Consider the following 12,818-nt stretch of genomic DNA (forward strand, 5'->3'; position numbering starts at 1 on the left):
TCCGCTACGCTTTGAGCGAGATGATGTCGCGGGGTATCGCAATTACGTTTCTATGGGTACCTGGACATACCGGAATACCTGGTAACGAGATCGCAGATAGGGCAGCAAAGGAGGCAATCTCTCTGACTCCATGTACTAGGCGATCAATCGCGTCCGATCTAAAGCCGATTGTAAAGTCACGACTACAACATCAGTGGGATATATCGTGGGATCAAGTGACCAATAACAAACTTCGGCAGATTAAATACACAGTAAAGCCTTGGTTGACTGCTTACCGCACTAACCGTAGAGAGGGAGTTGTACTGTGTCGACTCCGTATCGGACACACTCGCCTCTCTCACGGTTTCCTAATGAGTCGTGGTGATCCACCGCAGTGTGCGGAGTGTAACATGGCGTTAAACGTCAGCCACGTGTTGATAGACTGCCGCCTCTACACCGGGCAGAGGAGAGCACATCGCTTGCCAGGCCGGTTAGATGAGTTGCTTGGTGACAAAGAAGATGTTTTAACAAAGCTCTTTGGTTTTCTGGAGAGCACCAAATTAATGTCCAGAATATGAGTCCTATAGTACCTGATTAGTTTTAGAAAACGTATTTTAACCGCTAGTTTTAGGCAAGGGTGAGCCCTTTTACAGTTCACCCCTGAGTTGTTATTTAGTTTTAAGGCTCTTAACTAGCACCGATTAAGTGCAATCTTTTAAATTTCGTTAGAAAAACTTGTGTGTTTTAATCAAGGGTAAACCCCTATACAGTTAAAAATTTCTGTGAGGTGAGAGACACCACTATCCTAATATGTAGCCTGGGTGTCACGTAAGGAGACGGGCACTTTTGTCCATCTATTTATTTGTTATTAGTGTGGGTGGGTCCCTTTACAACCTTACCTTCACTAACTTACCTGGTTTTAGCATTAGATTTTGTTATATTTATTATCGTTATTATTTATCTGACATATTTTAACTATCGGGCCCCTTTACAGCCTCTCGGCTATTTTTGTTATTTAGTTTTAGTCCTCCGTTCACTGCTGTTGTTTTTCTTATTGTCGTAATGTGATAATGTTATTTGACACAGCGATCCGCTGTCTATTCCTTGCACTGATAACGTGACACCATATTTTAAAGTGTAGGTGTCCGTTAACCCTACGGGCATTGATAACCTGCGTGTTTTATGCCCTTAAAAAAAGCTTCGAGTACACCAGGAACACTATACATTTCACACACACACACACACACACACACACACACACACACACACACACACACACACACACACACACACACACACACACACACACACACACACACACACACACACACACACACCACACACACACACACACACACACACACACACACACACACACACACACACGCACGCACGCACGCACGCACGCACGCACGCACGCACGCACGCACGCACGCACGCACACACACACACACACACACACACGATCAGATCAGATCAGTGTCCTTCGTAAAGAGTGCCAGAAGAAAAGACGAATATCTCAGCGTGGCTACCGACGACCTAATTCTGCGGAGCTGGTGGCAGAATACAAAACAGCGCGCCGCCGGCTGAACAAAGCTATCAAAGATAGCAAAAGGCAATGCTGGGAGGAGCTCATAAATGAGGTAGACAAGGATCCGTGGGGCAGACCGTACAAGGTGGCTATGACCCGCCTAAAAAACCAGACAACACCGTCGCCCACATGCCCACAATTTCTGAAGACGATCGTTACCGCACTGTTCCCTAGGCAACGGAAATTCGAATACCCGGTGGTGCAGTGTGAACTGGAAGAAATCCCGCCAGTTTCAGAAAACGAACTGATGGAAGCGTGTAACCGAGTAGGGAGTAGTAAAGCACCGGGATTAGACGGAATCCCAAACATCGCCTAAAAACAGCAATTAAGGCAGCACCAGCACTGTTCACTGACGTCTACACCACATGCCTCAAAGAAGGGATTTTTCCTCGAAAGTGGAAACAGCAACGACTGGTACTGCTTCCTAAAGGAAAAAAGCCACCAGAAGAACCGTCATCTTACCGTCCACTATGTATGCTAGATACGGCGGGTAAGATACTTGAACGAATCATCCACCAGAGGATTGAGGATCGCCTCCACTCCTGGCAGACAATCAATACGGTTTTCGAAAAGGACGATCAACCCTGGATGCGATCAACCTTGTTGTAAACACAGCCAAGGATGTAATCGCAGGAACTAGGTGGAAGCGTGGTACGAAGAAATACTGTCTAGTGGCCGCTTTAGACATCAGGAATGCATTCAACTCCGCAAACTGGGATCGGATCATGCAAGCCCTACAAGAGAAGGACGTGCCAGAATACCTATGCAGGATAGTGGCTAGCTACTTCACGGATAGAATCCTGAAATATGACACAAAGAATGGCCCAACAGAATATGAAGTTACTGGAGGTGTTCCACAGGGCTCAGTTCTTGGTCCTTTGTTGTGGAATATTATGTATGATGGCCTCCTAAGAATACCACTACCAACTGAAGCAAAACTTGCAGCATTTGCAGATGATGCAGCCGTAGTGATTGTCGCGAAGCATCTTGAAGAGATAAAACTAATCTTCGACATCGTATTTAGACGTATTAACCTATGGATGGATATGATGTACTTGGAGCTAGCCAAGCATAAGACCGAAGCAGTGCTTATTACCGGCAGAAAAGTAATGGAAACTGTCAAGCTGAATGTCGGCGTACAAGAAATCACACCACAACCATTTATTCGATATCTGGGAGTGATGCTTGATGCCCGACTAAACTTTAAGCAGCAAGTAGACCACGTGAGTGCCAAAGCATCAGTAGTAAGAGCAAGCCTATCACGGCTCATGCCTAACGTTGGAGGCCCAAAGCAGTGCAGAAGAAGCTTACTTTCGTCAGTTGTCACCTCGGTGCTGACTTATGGAATCTCCATCTGGGCGGATGCCCTTGAAGTCCAAGAGACAAGAAGAAAAGTCGCATCCATCTATCGACTAAGCGCCTTGAGAGTGTCCAGTGCCTTCCGCACAGTATCAGAAGAAGCGGCGTGCGTTATTGCCGGAATACTGCCTGTCCGAGTGCTAGCCGAAGAAAGGCGAGCCCTCTATCAACGACGAAAATCATCTGCGTCGAGTCTTGATGAACTTAGGACCGAAGAACGGCAGTATAGTATACGCCGTTGGCAAGCGCAGTGGGATGCCGCGGAGAAAGGTAGGTGGACGTACCGCCTAATACGACAACTGGATGCCTGGCTGAATAGAAGTCACGGAGAGGTCAATTACTATATGACACAAATACTATCAGGACACGGTTGCTTCCGAGCATATCTCTATCGCTTTAAGCACGATAATTCGCCGGAGTGTCCGTCCTGTCCTGGAGTCTCCGAAGATGCAGAAGACGTATTCTTTATGTGCCCTAGATTCAGTTTGCAGCGTGACAACCTGGAAACTATTCTTAACCGGACACTGCATCCAGAAACACTAGTAGAAGCTATGCTGTCATCGAAAGCTACATGGGACGCCACCAGCACATTCGCTATGGAGGTGCTGAAAGAACTAAGGTCTATTGAAAGGCAGAGGTACAAACTCCGCAATAACTAGACGAGAAGAAATGACTTCAACCACCTGATGAAAGAGCAGAAATGCTAGATTCTCTCCCTGCGATGTAATGCCTAACGGCGGTTTCCACAGGAATTCAGAGACTGGAGTATAGGGGAAGTTTTTTAGTCGGTATTAGCATTGGCTACAGTCACCAGCCAATGTTCGAGTCCGACATACCCAGGCAAAACACCTAAGCCTGGCATGCGGAAATGCATTTTTTTCACAACCCCTAAAAAAAACACACACACACACATTACATTTCTCGTGTCTGTTCATCACTGAACGTTTCTGGATCACCAAACTGAATAAAAGCCCGCTGATATTCATGTTGATCGGTATATGAAATGATCTCTGTTTAACTTTCTTAAAAAAAAGCCGGGATTAAAGTCACATCCAGTCAATGCATGAAATCCTGGCAAACTCTTACACAGAGATGGTCCTAAGTGCTCGTAAACCTTTGTCACATTAGTGTATCTTTGGTTATTTCCGGTGCCTGTGTTCAACCACACATTCGAATCATCAAGTGTCAAATGACGCATATGTCCTAACATAATTATCGCAATCACAGTCATCTTCCTTAACTCTGTTATTCTCGACGGTGTAAGAATGGCATTGTTTAAAATTAATAAATATTTGGTTATTGTCAACAAATGGGATCATCTCATCAGATGCTCAGTGTTGAACAAAAAGCTCAACGACGGTCTGTTTAAAATTGATATTTTTTTAATTAAAACAAAAAAAATCAGACTGTCCAACTCGATCGGGGCCAGTAATTTTCAAAATCTGATTGAGCGAATCTAGTTGGAATCTCTTGGCGAGTCTCTCTTTGGTACTTTTTGATGGAAGGAGAGAAATATTGATACAAAATCACGTCGTATATTGTTGCTTTGAGCTGCGTTACCGTTACAAGCATGTTTTAATAGCTCCAAAAGTTTTCGGGACATTTTTTCTGGTGTGAAGCAAAAAGAAACCATCAATTAATAAGTTATCAATTCGATCAGGTGATTCATGCTCTACATCTTTCTCCAAAGAGCTCATCAAAGTTGATTTCTGGGTTTTACAAATTGCTCCATTAATATGGCACATGGATTTGATAGTAATAGGACAAGACAAAATTTTCTCCATATCTACTTTTTAATCTATAGATATGCCAAGAATACGTCCCAAAAACTCTCTTTGTATTCGTACTTCTCGCCCTTTATCACCTGCTTTGGTTCTTTTCTTTTTGCAATAATCTAGTGTAAAGTTTTCCATTGGTGTTTTCTGAATACTATTTTCGAATCTGTTCACACTCGTTTGACGTTTAATTTCACAATTTTCTTCTATATTAAGCAACAATTTTTCTACGGGCTCCGACGCATCTTTACCCGATTAACAGATCTTTTGGCACTTGTAAGTCGAATGGATTTATAAATAAATCAAAAGTGTCAATACAATTTAGCAACTACTTAGTATTATAGCATGATTAGTGAGCTCAGCCGAAACAAATCTTTATACACTGAACTAATTACAGTATGATGACTCCGGGTCCATCGTTCACGTGCGGACCCGTGAGTTTCCTAGCTGCATCAGCGTTTATTGTTTCTTCAACAACAAGATCAATTGGTTGTTTTATCAGTATGATGACTCCGGGCCCACCGTTCACGTGCGGACCCGTGAGTTTCCTAGCTGCATCAGCGTTTATTGTTTCTTCAACAACAAGATCAATTGTTTGTTTTATCAGTATGATGACTCCGGGCCCATCGTTCACGTGCGGACCCGTGAGTTTCTTAGCCGCATCAGCGTTTATTGTTTCTTCAACAACAAGATCAATTGTTTGTTTTATCAGTATGATGACTCCGGGCCCATCGTTCACGTGCGGAACCGTGAGTTTCCTAGCTGCATCAGCGTTTATTGTTTCTTCAACAACAAGATCAATTGGTTGTTTTATCAGTATGATGACTCCGGGCCCATCGTTCACGTGCGGACCCGTGAGTTTCCTAGCTGCATCAGCGTTTATTGTTTCTTCAACAACACGATCAATTGGTTGTTTTATCAGTATGATGACTCCGGGCCCATCGTTCACGTGCGGACCCGTGAGTTTCTTAGCCGCATCAGCGTTTATTGTTTCTTCAACAACAAGATCAATTGTTTGTTTTATCAGTATGATGACTCTGGGCCCATCGTTCACGTGCGGAACCGTGAGTTTCCTAGCTGCATCAGCGTTTATTGTTTCTTCAACAACAAGATCAATTGGTTGTTTTATCAGTATGATGTCTCCGGGCCCATCGTTCACGTGCGGACCCGTGAGTTTCCTAGCTGCATCAGCGTTTATTGTTTCTTAAACAACAAGATCAATTGTTTGTTTTATCAGTATGATGACTCTGGGCCCATCGTTCACGTGCGGAACCGTGAGTTTCCTAGCTGCATCAGCGTTTATTGTTTCTTAAACAACAAGATCAATTGTTTGTTTTATCAGTATGATGACTCCGGGCCCATCGTTCACGTGCGGACCCGTGAGTTTCCTAGCTGCATCAGCGTTTATTGTTTCTTCAACAACAAGATCAATTGGTTGTTTTATCAGTATGATGACTCCGGGCCCATCGTTCACGTGCGGACCCGTGAGTTTCCTAGCTGCATCAGCGTTTATTGTTTCTTCAACAACAAGATCAATTGTTTGTTTTATCAGTATGATGACTCCGGGCCCATCGTTCACGTGCGGAACCGTGAGTTTCCTAGCTGCATCAGCGTTTATTGTTTCTTCAACAACAAGATCAATTGTTTGTTTTATCAGTATGATGACTCCGGGCCCATCGTTCACGTGCGGACCCGTGAGTTTCCTAGCTGCATCAGCGTTTATTGTTTCTTCAACAACAAGATCAATTGGTTGTTTTATCAGTATGATGACTCCGGGCCCATCGTTCACGTGCGGACCCGTGAGTTTCCTAGCTGCATCAGCGTTTATTGTTTCTTCAACAACAAGATCTATTGTTTGTTTTATCAGTATGATGACTCCGGGCCCATCGTTCACGTGCGGAACCGTGAGTTTCCTAGCTGCATCAGCGTTTATTGTTTCTTCAACAACAAGATCAATTGGTTGTTTTATCAGTATGATGACTCCGGGCCCATCGTTCACGTGCGGACCCGTGAGTTTCCTAGCTGCATCAGCGTTTATTGTTTCTTCAACAACAAGATCAATTGGTTGTTTTATCAGTATGATGACTCCGGGCCCATCGTTCACGTGCGGACCCGTGAGTTTCCTAGCTGCATCAGCGTTTATTGTTTCTTCAACAACAAGATCAATTGTTTGTTTTATCAGTATGATGACTCCGGGCCCATCGTTCACGTGCGGACCCGTGAGTTTCCTAGCTGCATCAGCGTTTATTGTTTCTTCAACAACAAGATCAATTGGTGGTTTTATCAGTATGATGACTCCGGGCCCATCGTTCACGTGCGGACCCGTGAGTTTCCTAGCTGCATCAGCGTTTATTGTTTCTTCAACAACAAGATCAATTGGTTGTTTTATCAGTATGATGACTCCGGGCCCATCGTTCACGTGCGGACACGTGAGTTTCCTAGCTGCATCAGCGTTTATTGTTTCTTCAACAACAAGATCAATTGGTTGTTTTATCAGTATGATGACTCCGGGCCCATCGTTCACGTGCGGACACGTGAGTTTCCTAGCTGCATCAGCGTTTATTGTTTCTTCAACAACAAGATCAATTGGTTGTTTTATCAGTATGATGACTCCGGGCCCATCGTTCACGTGCGGACCCGTGAGTTTCCTAGCTGCATCAGCGTTTATTGTTTCTTCAACAACACGATCAATTGGTTGTTTTATCAGTATGATGACTCCGGGCCCATCGTTCACGTGCGGACACGTGAGTTTCCTAGCTGCATCAGCGTTTATTGTTTCTTCAACAACAAGATCAATTGGTTGTTTAGAAAAAGGCTTATTGGCTCTTCGAATACCAAGAAATCCTCCTCGGAATTCTTCATACAAACCAGGATGAGTTTCCGTAATGTTTAATGCATTTGAGCGTATCTTACAGTCCAACGAGAACAGTTTGATTGGTTAAAGAAAAAAAAATAATTTCGTGATCTTCGGTAATATGTACTTCAACAGATCAAAATATCCGATGCGAATACTTCTGGATAGAGTTAGTTAATCACTGAACAAGTTTATGCTTATTAAATAAAATTGCGCTGTTTTTTTTTCCATTCTCACCGTTCAAAGTCCGCTGTTTGTAAATGGAATAATTATTTATTAGTACTTTCAACTCTTCATTCTCAATTTCAAAACATGACATTGGAGAATTTTGCAGACGAGCAATTTTTTCAATAATTATTGTACCTGATACTTCTACATTATTAATATTTAAAAAAGATTTGAAATGTAAAATCTCCAGACCTACTGACATCAACGGATGAAGTCTTTAACACCGACTGAAGTGTTTCCCATCCCGAAATCCAGACACTGACTTTGAAGCTAATAAGTTACTTTACACCATGATGTTACAAGCCACAATCGGCTATAAATTCTCCTATAGCTTTGAAGTATGCCATTATTATATGGAATGGTTCCAAATGAATAAAAATGATGTCAAATTTGGGTGCTTCAGTAAATTGAATGTGTAAAGCTACTTTTGCTATTGCAAGATCATAAGTTACTTGAATACTCGATTGTTTGAGTTTGCCGTAAATTTTTAAGCTTTGTTCCATTGTTTCTAAAACAAATGATGTGTTTGTGGGCGATAAATTTATCGGAGTTAAATAAGAAACAACTTGATTTTTATTCATTACTACTGATCAAACAATTGTAGCCAACCCACATCGGAATATTTGTTAAATTGTAAGCATGGCTGAGCATCCAAATTATATCAATGGTTTTGTATAATTGTAAATTTAGAGGCAATGTTTCTTCAGCTTCATGAATAGAAATATCTAAACTATCAGTCATCTTGAGTTTCTTCATGTATGGTCTATCTTCTACCTCAGTAACCTGTAATGTTCTTCGTCGTCTTTTTCCCGACGTTCTATGTTCTTCGCTGGTAGCAGAAGGCAAATTTGGAGTTTGTGATTCATGAGAAGCATCCGAGTCCACGTCCGATAAATTATACCGACATTGTCCTTCCCACTTTTGGTTTCCACAAACCGATCAAAATTATCTAACGCAAATCCTGTAGATAGATTAGAATTTAATTTAATTGGTTCAGGACATTTAGTTTTTTCATTGCGTAATAAGTAACTTCAGTTGCCAGCTCCTCTACCCCTGGATAGCTAATGCATTGGGATATCCGTGGATTATATCGATTATTTTACGACTACTTGTTAAGCTTATTAAAGTCATTCCGAGCTTAATATGCTTTGACGTTGTACATTTACCATTAAAGATAGCATATACAACATCCTGGCTCAAAGATTGAACTAGTCGAATTACATTTAATTGTTTTTTTTTCTTTTGACGTTACTTCCTGCCAAAAGAGTAAAATAAAATTCCGATAAGTCTTCCGGCACTGAAACTTAACCATCCTTAAGGACTTATACAGATAAATGACTTTGAAATTTTTTCACAGTTTGCAGTACAGATTTTCTCAACATTAAAGCAGCTTTATTAAGAATGTACTGATCTTTTAAATTTTATAATAACTCCTCATCAAAAACAGAGACATGTTTCGGTACAAGTAGTTTCTTATTTTGACACATTAGAAACTTGACTTCTTTCATAAATACTTAGTTTATTTTATCTTCTAATTTATGAGGAGTGAAATTGCTTGCAACTTCTCCATATTTTTGCACTTTCTCATTAAATAACTCCAATAGTGTCTGTGGAGATAGGTAAGAAACTAACATCGACCTTTTCCTATGACATTTTGCTGTATAAAATTACAAAATTCATCAAAAACAACGACGTTTTTGACAAAGATCGTGCCAAGATGTTTGAACTGTATTTTTCTTTGACGACATCTTCAAAATCACATGACACAGGTTCAACTGATTTTAAGTCGACACTTGACTTCACATTTGGCTCAACACTTGCTTCAGTTATTACATAAGGTTCAGGCATATAATCAGCTGGACTTAAGTTTGATCTACATGAGTTTGGAACTATCTAATTATTTTGTTGACGAGGTAGACTCTGACGCTGTACATAGATCATCGTTAATACTAACACCACTACATTGGCTTAATGTTTATGCATCCGATGTATTTTCAACAATACTCGATGATTTTTAGCATTTTTTGGTTTCTCTGGAATAGCGGGAAAATGTTAAGCAGTAAAAGTTTTATAACATTCTCGGTGGTATCTATTGTCATACAAATGATCCGGTAAAACTAGATCTTTGAATTTTAGTTTAGTCATAATTTTCTATCAAATTCTTAACTTTCTTAACTCTCTGGAATACAATAGTTCTTCTCTGGTAGTTTTCTGCTTTTTGCTAGGCATTTTGCCAAGAAATTATGCAGCAAATGGTCAACTGTGCACGCAGCTGAATATTTTAGTTGTTGGACCCTTTTAATGCGGAAACTCTCTTGTTGGAGTTTGCCATGAGTCTATGTGTATTATATGTGTGAACTCCGGGATCAAAATTTTAGATTATCGCAAGACGGGTACCTGAACAAGAGACTAGTCGCCTTATAGAAATGGATGACCCAGATATAGTCGATTCTGTACCAGAAAATGTGTTTTGGACGTTGTGAGAGTTCCAACGCAAATAACTACTATTCTTAGATCAATATAAATCCTCACCTGCGCCGAGCCACCAATTTTCAAGATCAATTTAGTGGCTTGCCTTGTGGACGGCAGTGCATTGGTCCCGCCAACACGGATAGTATATAGTTGTATTTACATTTATTACAAAGTGGCGATATTTAAATGAGAGCTTGTGGGCCCTTGGTCGCAATATTCACGATGTAATTCTCAGAGCGAAATGCAACTAACAAGGATATTCTAATCAGCACATTGTCTAATATATTGTATGGCGATATTTACATGAGAGCTTGTGGGCGCTTGGTCGCAATATTCACGATGTAATTCTCAGAGCGAAATGCAACTAACAAGGATATTCTAATCAGCACATTGTCTAATATATTGTATGGCGATATTTACATGAGAGCTTGTGGGCGCTTGGTCGCAATATTCACGATGTAATTCTCAGAGCGAAATGCAACTAACAAGGATATTCTAATCAGCAAATTTTCTGCTTTGGCTGTGAATAATCAATATGCAAAGTTTTACAAGGGTCTTACATATTTTAACGTAAATAGTGTTATCAGAAACCATTATCGACAATATTATGTTGCTAACATTCCATGCGGTAGTAAAGTGAGCCAGTGTAACATTTCCGATAGAAGTAACTGTAATAGTTGCTGAACTACCGTTATCCCCGAGGTATGTTGATGGAAGATACAGGAGTTACAACTTGATCTTGTAAGTTACAGGCAAGACACATAGTTTGAAGGCCTATTTGTTTCTTGACTACCATTACCGCCTAGAGTATGTTAACTAAACTAAGCAAGACTCAGTATGCATCATCGACTGATTTCAGGGACTACCTAATAAACTGAATCAAAGTTTGATAGATGTACATTACTGTATATAAAGATAAAATGGTTTCTTAGCCATCATAAACGTCAGAAATATTTGTAATGGAAATACAAATATTTTCCATTGTAAAAATACATCTTTTCCCCTTGTAATGGAACTATCGTAATAAAAACACATAATAATAATAAACTTTATTGTGAACAGACAATGCACACATTGTATCACAATCGTCCTACCTAACCTAATCATTCATACTGACAATACACCATTCAGACATACATTGTATCACTCACGCCTCTTTCACACGATTTACAGGCCCGGCAAATTTATTTGTTTTGATGGTCTTTGAGAATTTTAGGTTTTAATCATCCCAGCGACCCATCATAAACTCACCAACTGAGTAAAATGCCCTCGAAATTAAAAGAGTTTTCAACTGAGTTTTGAAATGTTTTCCATTTTGTTGTTTGATGTGTTCAGGGAGACTATTGATCAATCTGACACCAACCTGGGATGGTAAATTTCTGAACGCGTTTGTCCTGTGCTGTTGGACGCGCAAGTTGTCCCTGCCTCTCGTCCCGTGTTGGTGAACATCCCGTCCCCTAACCAAAGCACACCTTGACACGGAGTAGAGGATCACCTCGAGAATGTAGAGACAGGGCAAAGTCAGAAATCCCAGCTCCCTAAACGCGCTTCTACACGACTCTCTATTGTTTAAATTCAAAATTACTCTTACGGCCTTTTTTTGGAGCCTGAAGACTCGCTCCAGCTTGTGCTGTGCACAACTGCCCCAAAGTCTGATTCCATATCCCAAGTGGGGATAAATTAAACCATAATAGGCCGTTTTTAATACCGTAATAGGGCAGTGCTTTGCCAAATTGCGAAGGGCAAAGATGCCCGATGCAACCTTGGCACAGACATGATCCACGTGAACGTCCCAGGTTAGTCCTCGATCTAGGAACATTCCTAGGAATTTTGTTGATTCCGTTTCATCGAGCGGGAGATCATCCACAAATACTGAAGGTCTTGTTTCAGATTCTCTTTTGCTTGCTCAGAAAAAAATTGAATGCAGGAATTCAACTCAGAAAAAGTAATTATTTCCAAGTTTTGAAGTGTTTTGGCTTTAACACAGAGAGTCGTGTGACTTACTACATATTCTATTATAGCGTCAAGTATTATCTGCTTCAATCAATTTTACTTGTATTACGTTATGAATATAATTAATGCAACAGTACGTTTAGACAGCTTAGTTATTTCTTGTGCCTAGGATTCTTGGGGAAAACTGGTTTACATTAATTATTACTGAGGTGGGTGAATTAAAAGGTAATTAATATGCTCTTCTTGTTACTTCTTTTCTTTACAATTCATATTTTTTTACTTTAAAAGCTCCTTAATTTCACTCTTTGCAATATACTGGGAGTCCATAAGTTACTTCGCTATTATTTGTCGTGACATAATAAACTTTAAAAGCTTTACTAAAATGTATGAAGTACACAACTTTTACTACTTCTATAAAATTTATAAATAAGACTTGCATGGCCTTTATTTTGAAACGAGATGATATATTTTTGAGAGAAATATGATGACCTTAAGAGAGAAATAAGTATTTAAAGTTGACGTTAAAACATATTTAATCCAAAGAATGTTTATCTTTAAAAGCTCAAACTAAAACTGAACAAGGTAATACTACAATACTTCTTACTTA

General features: G+C 40.4%; 1 protein-coding gene across 1 annotated transcript; it reads left to right on the forward strand.

Annotated features, from left to right (window-relative positions):
* Positions 1 to 350: 350 nt before the first annotated feature.
* LOC124358590 lies at positions 351 to 1,886 on the forward strand. The gene is made up of 2 exons (XM_046810894.1): positions 351 to 486; positions 1,474 to 1,886. Exons 1-2 carry the CDS (start codon positions 351 to 353, stop codon positions 1,884 to 1,886), a joined length of 549 nt encoding a protein of 182 aa, XP_046666850.1.
* The last annotated feature ends 10,932 nt before the right edge of the window (positions 1,887 to 12,818 follow it).

This window comes from Homalodisca vitripennis, chromosome 3 (assembly GCF_021130785.1).
Source record: "Homalodisca vitripennis isolate AUS2020 chromosome 3, UT_GWSS_2.1, whole genome shotgun sequence".
Taxonomy (NCBI): domain Eukaryota; kingdom Metazoa; phylum Arthropoda; class Insecta; order Hemiptera; family Cicadellidae; genus Homalodisca; species Homalodisca vitripennis.

Coding starts and splice junctions, on each gene's coding strand:
- LOC124358590 (XM_046810894.1), top strand. CDS start 351: ATGAGTCGTGGTGATCCACCGCAGTGTGCGGAGTGTAACATGGCGTTA. Junction 487..1,473: donor CCGGTTAGATGAGTTGCTTG/GTGACAAAGAAG, acceptor TCCTTCGTAAAG/AGTGCCAGAAGAAAAGACGA.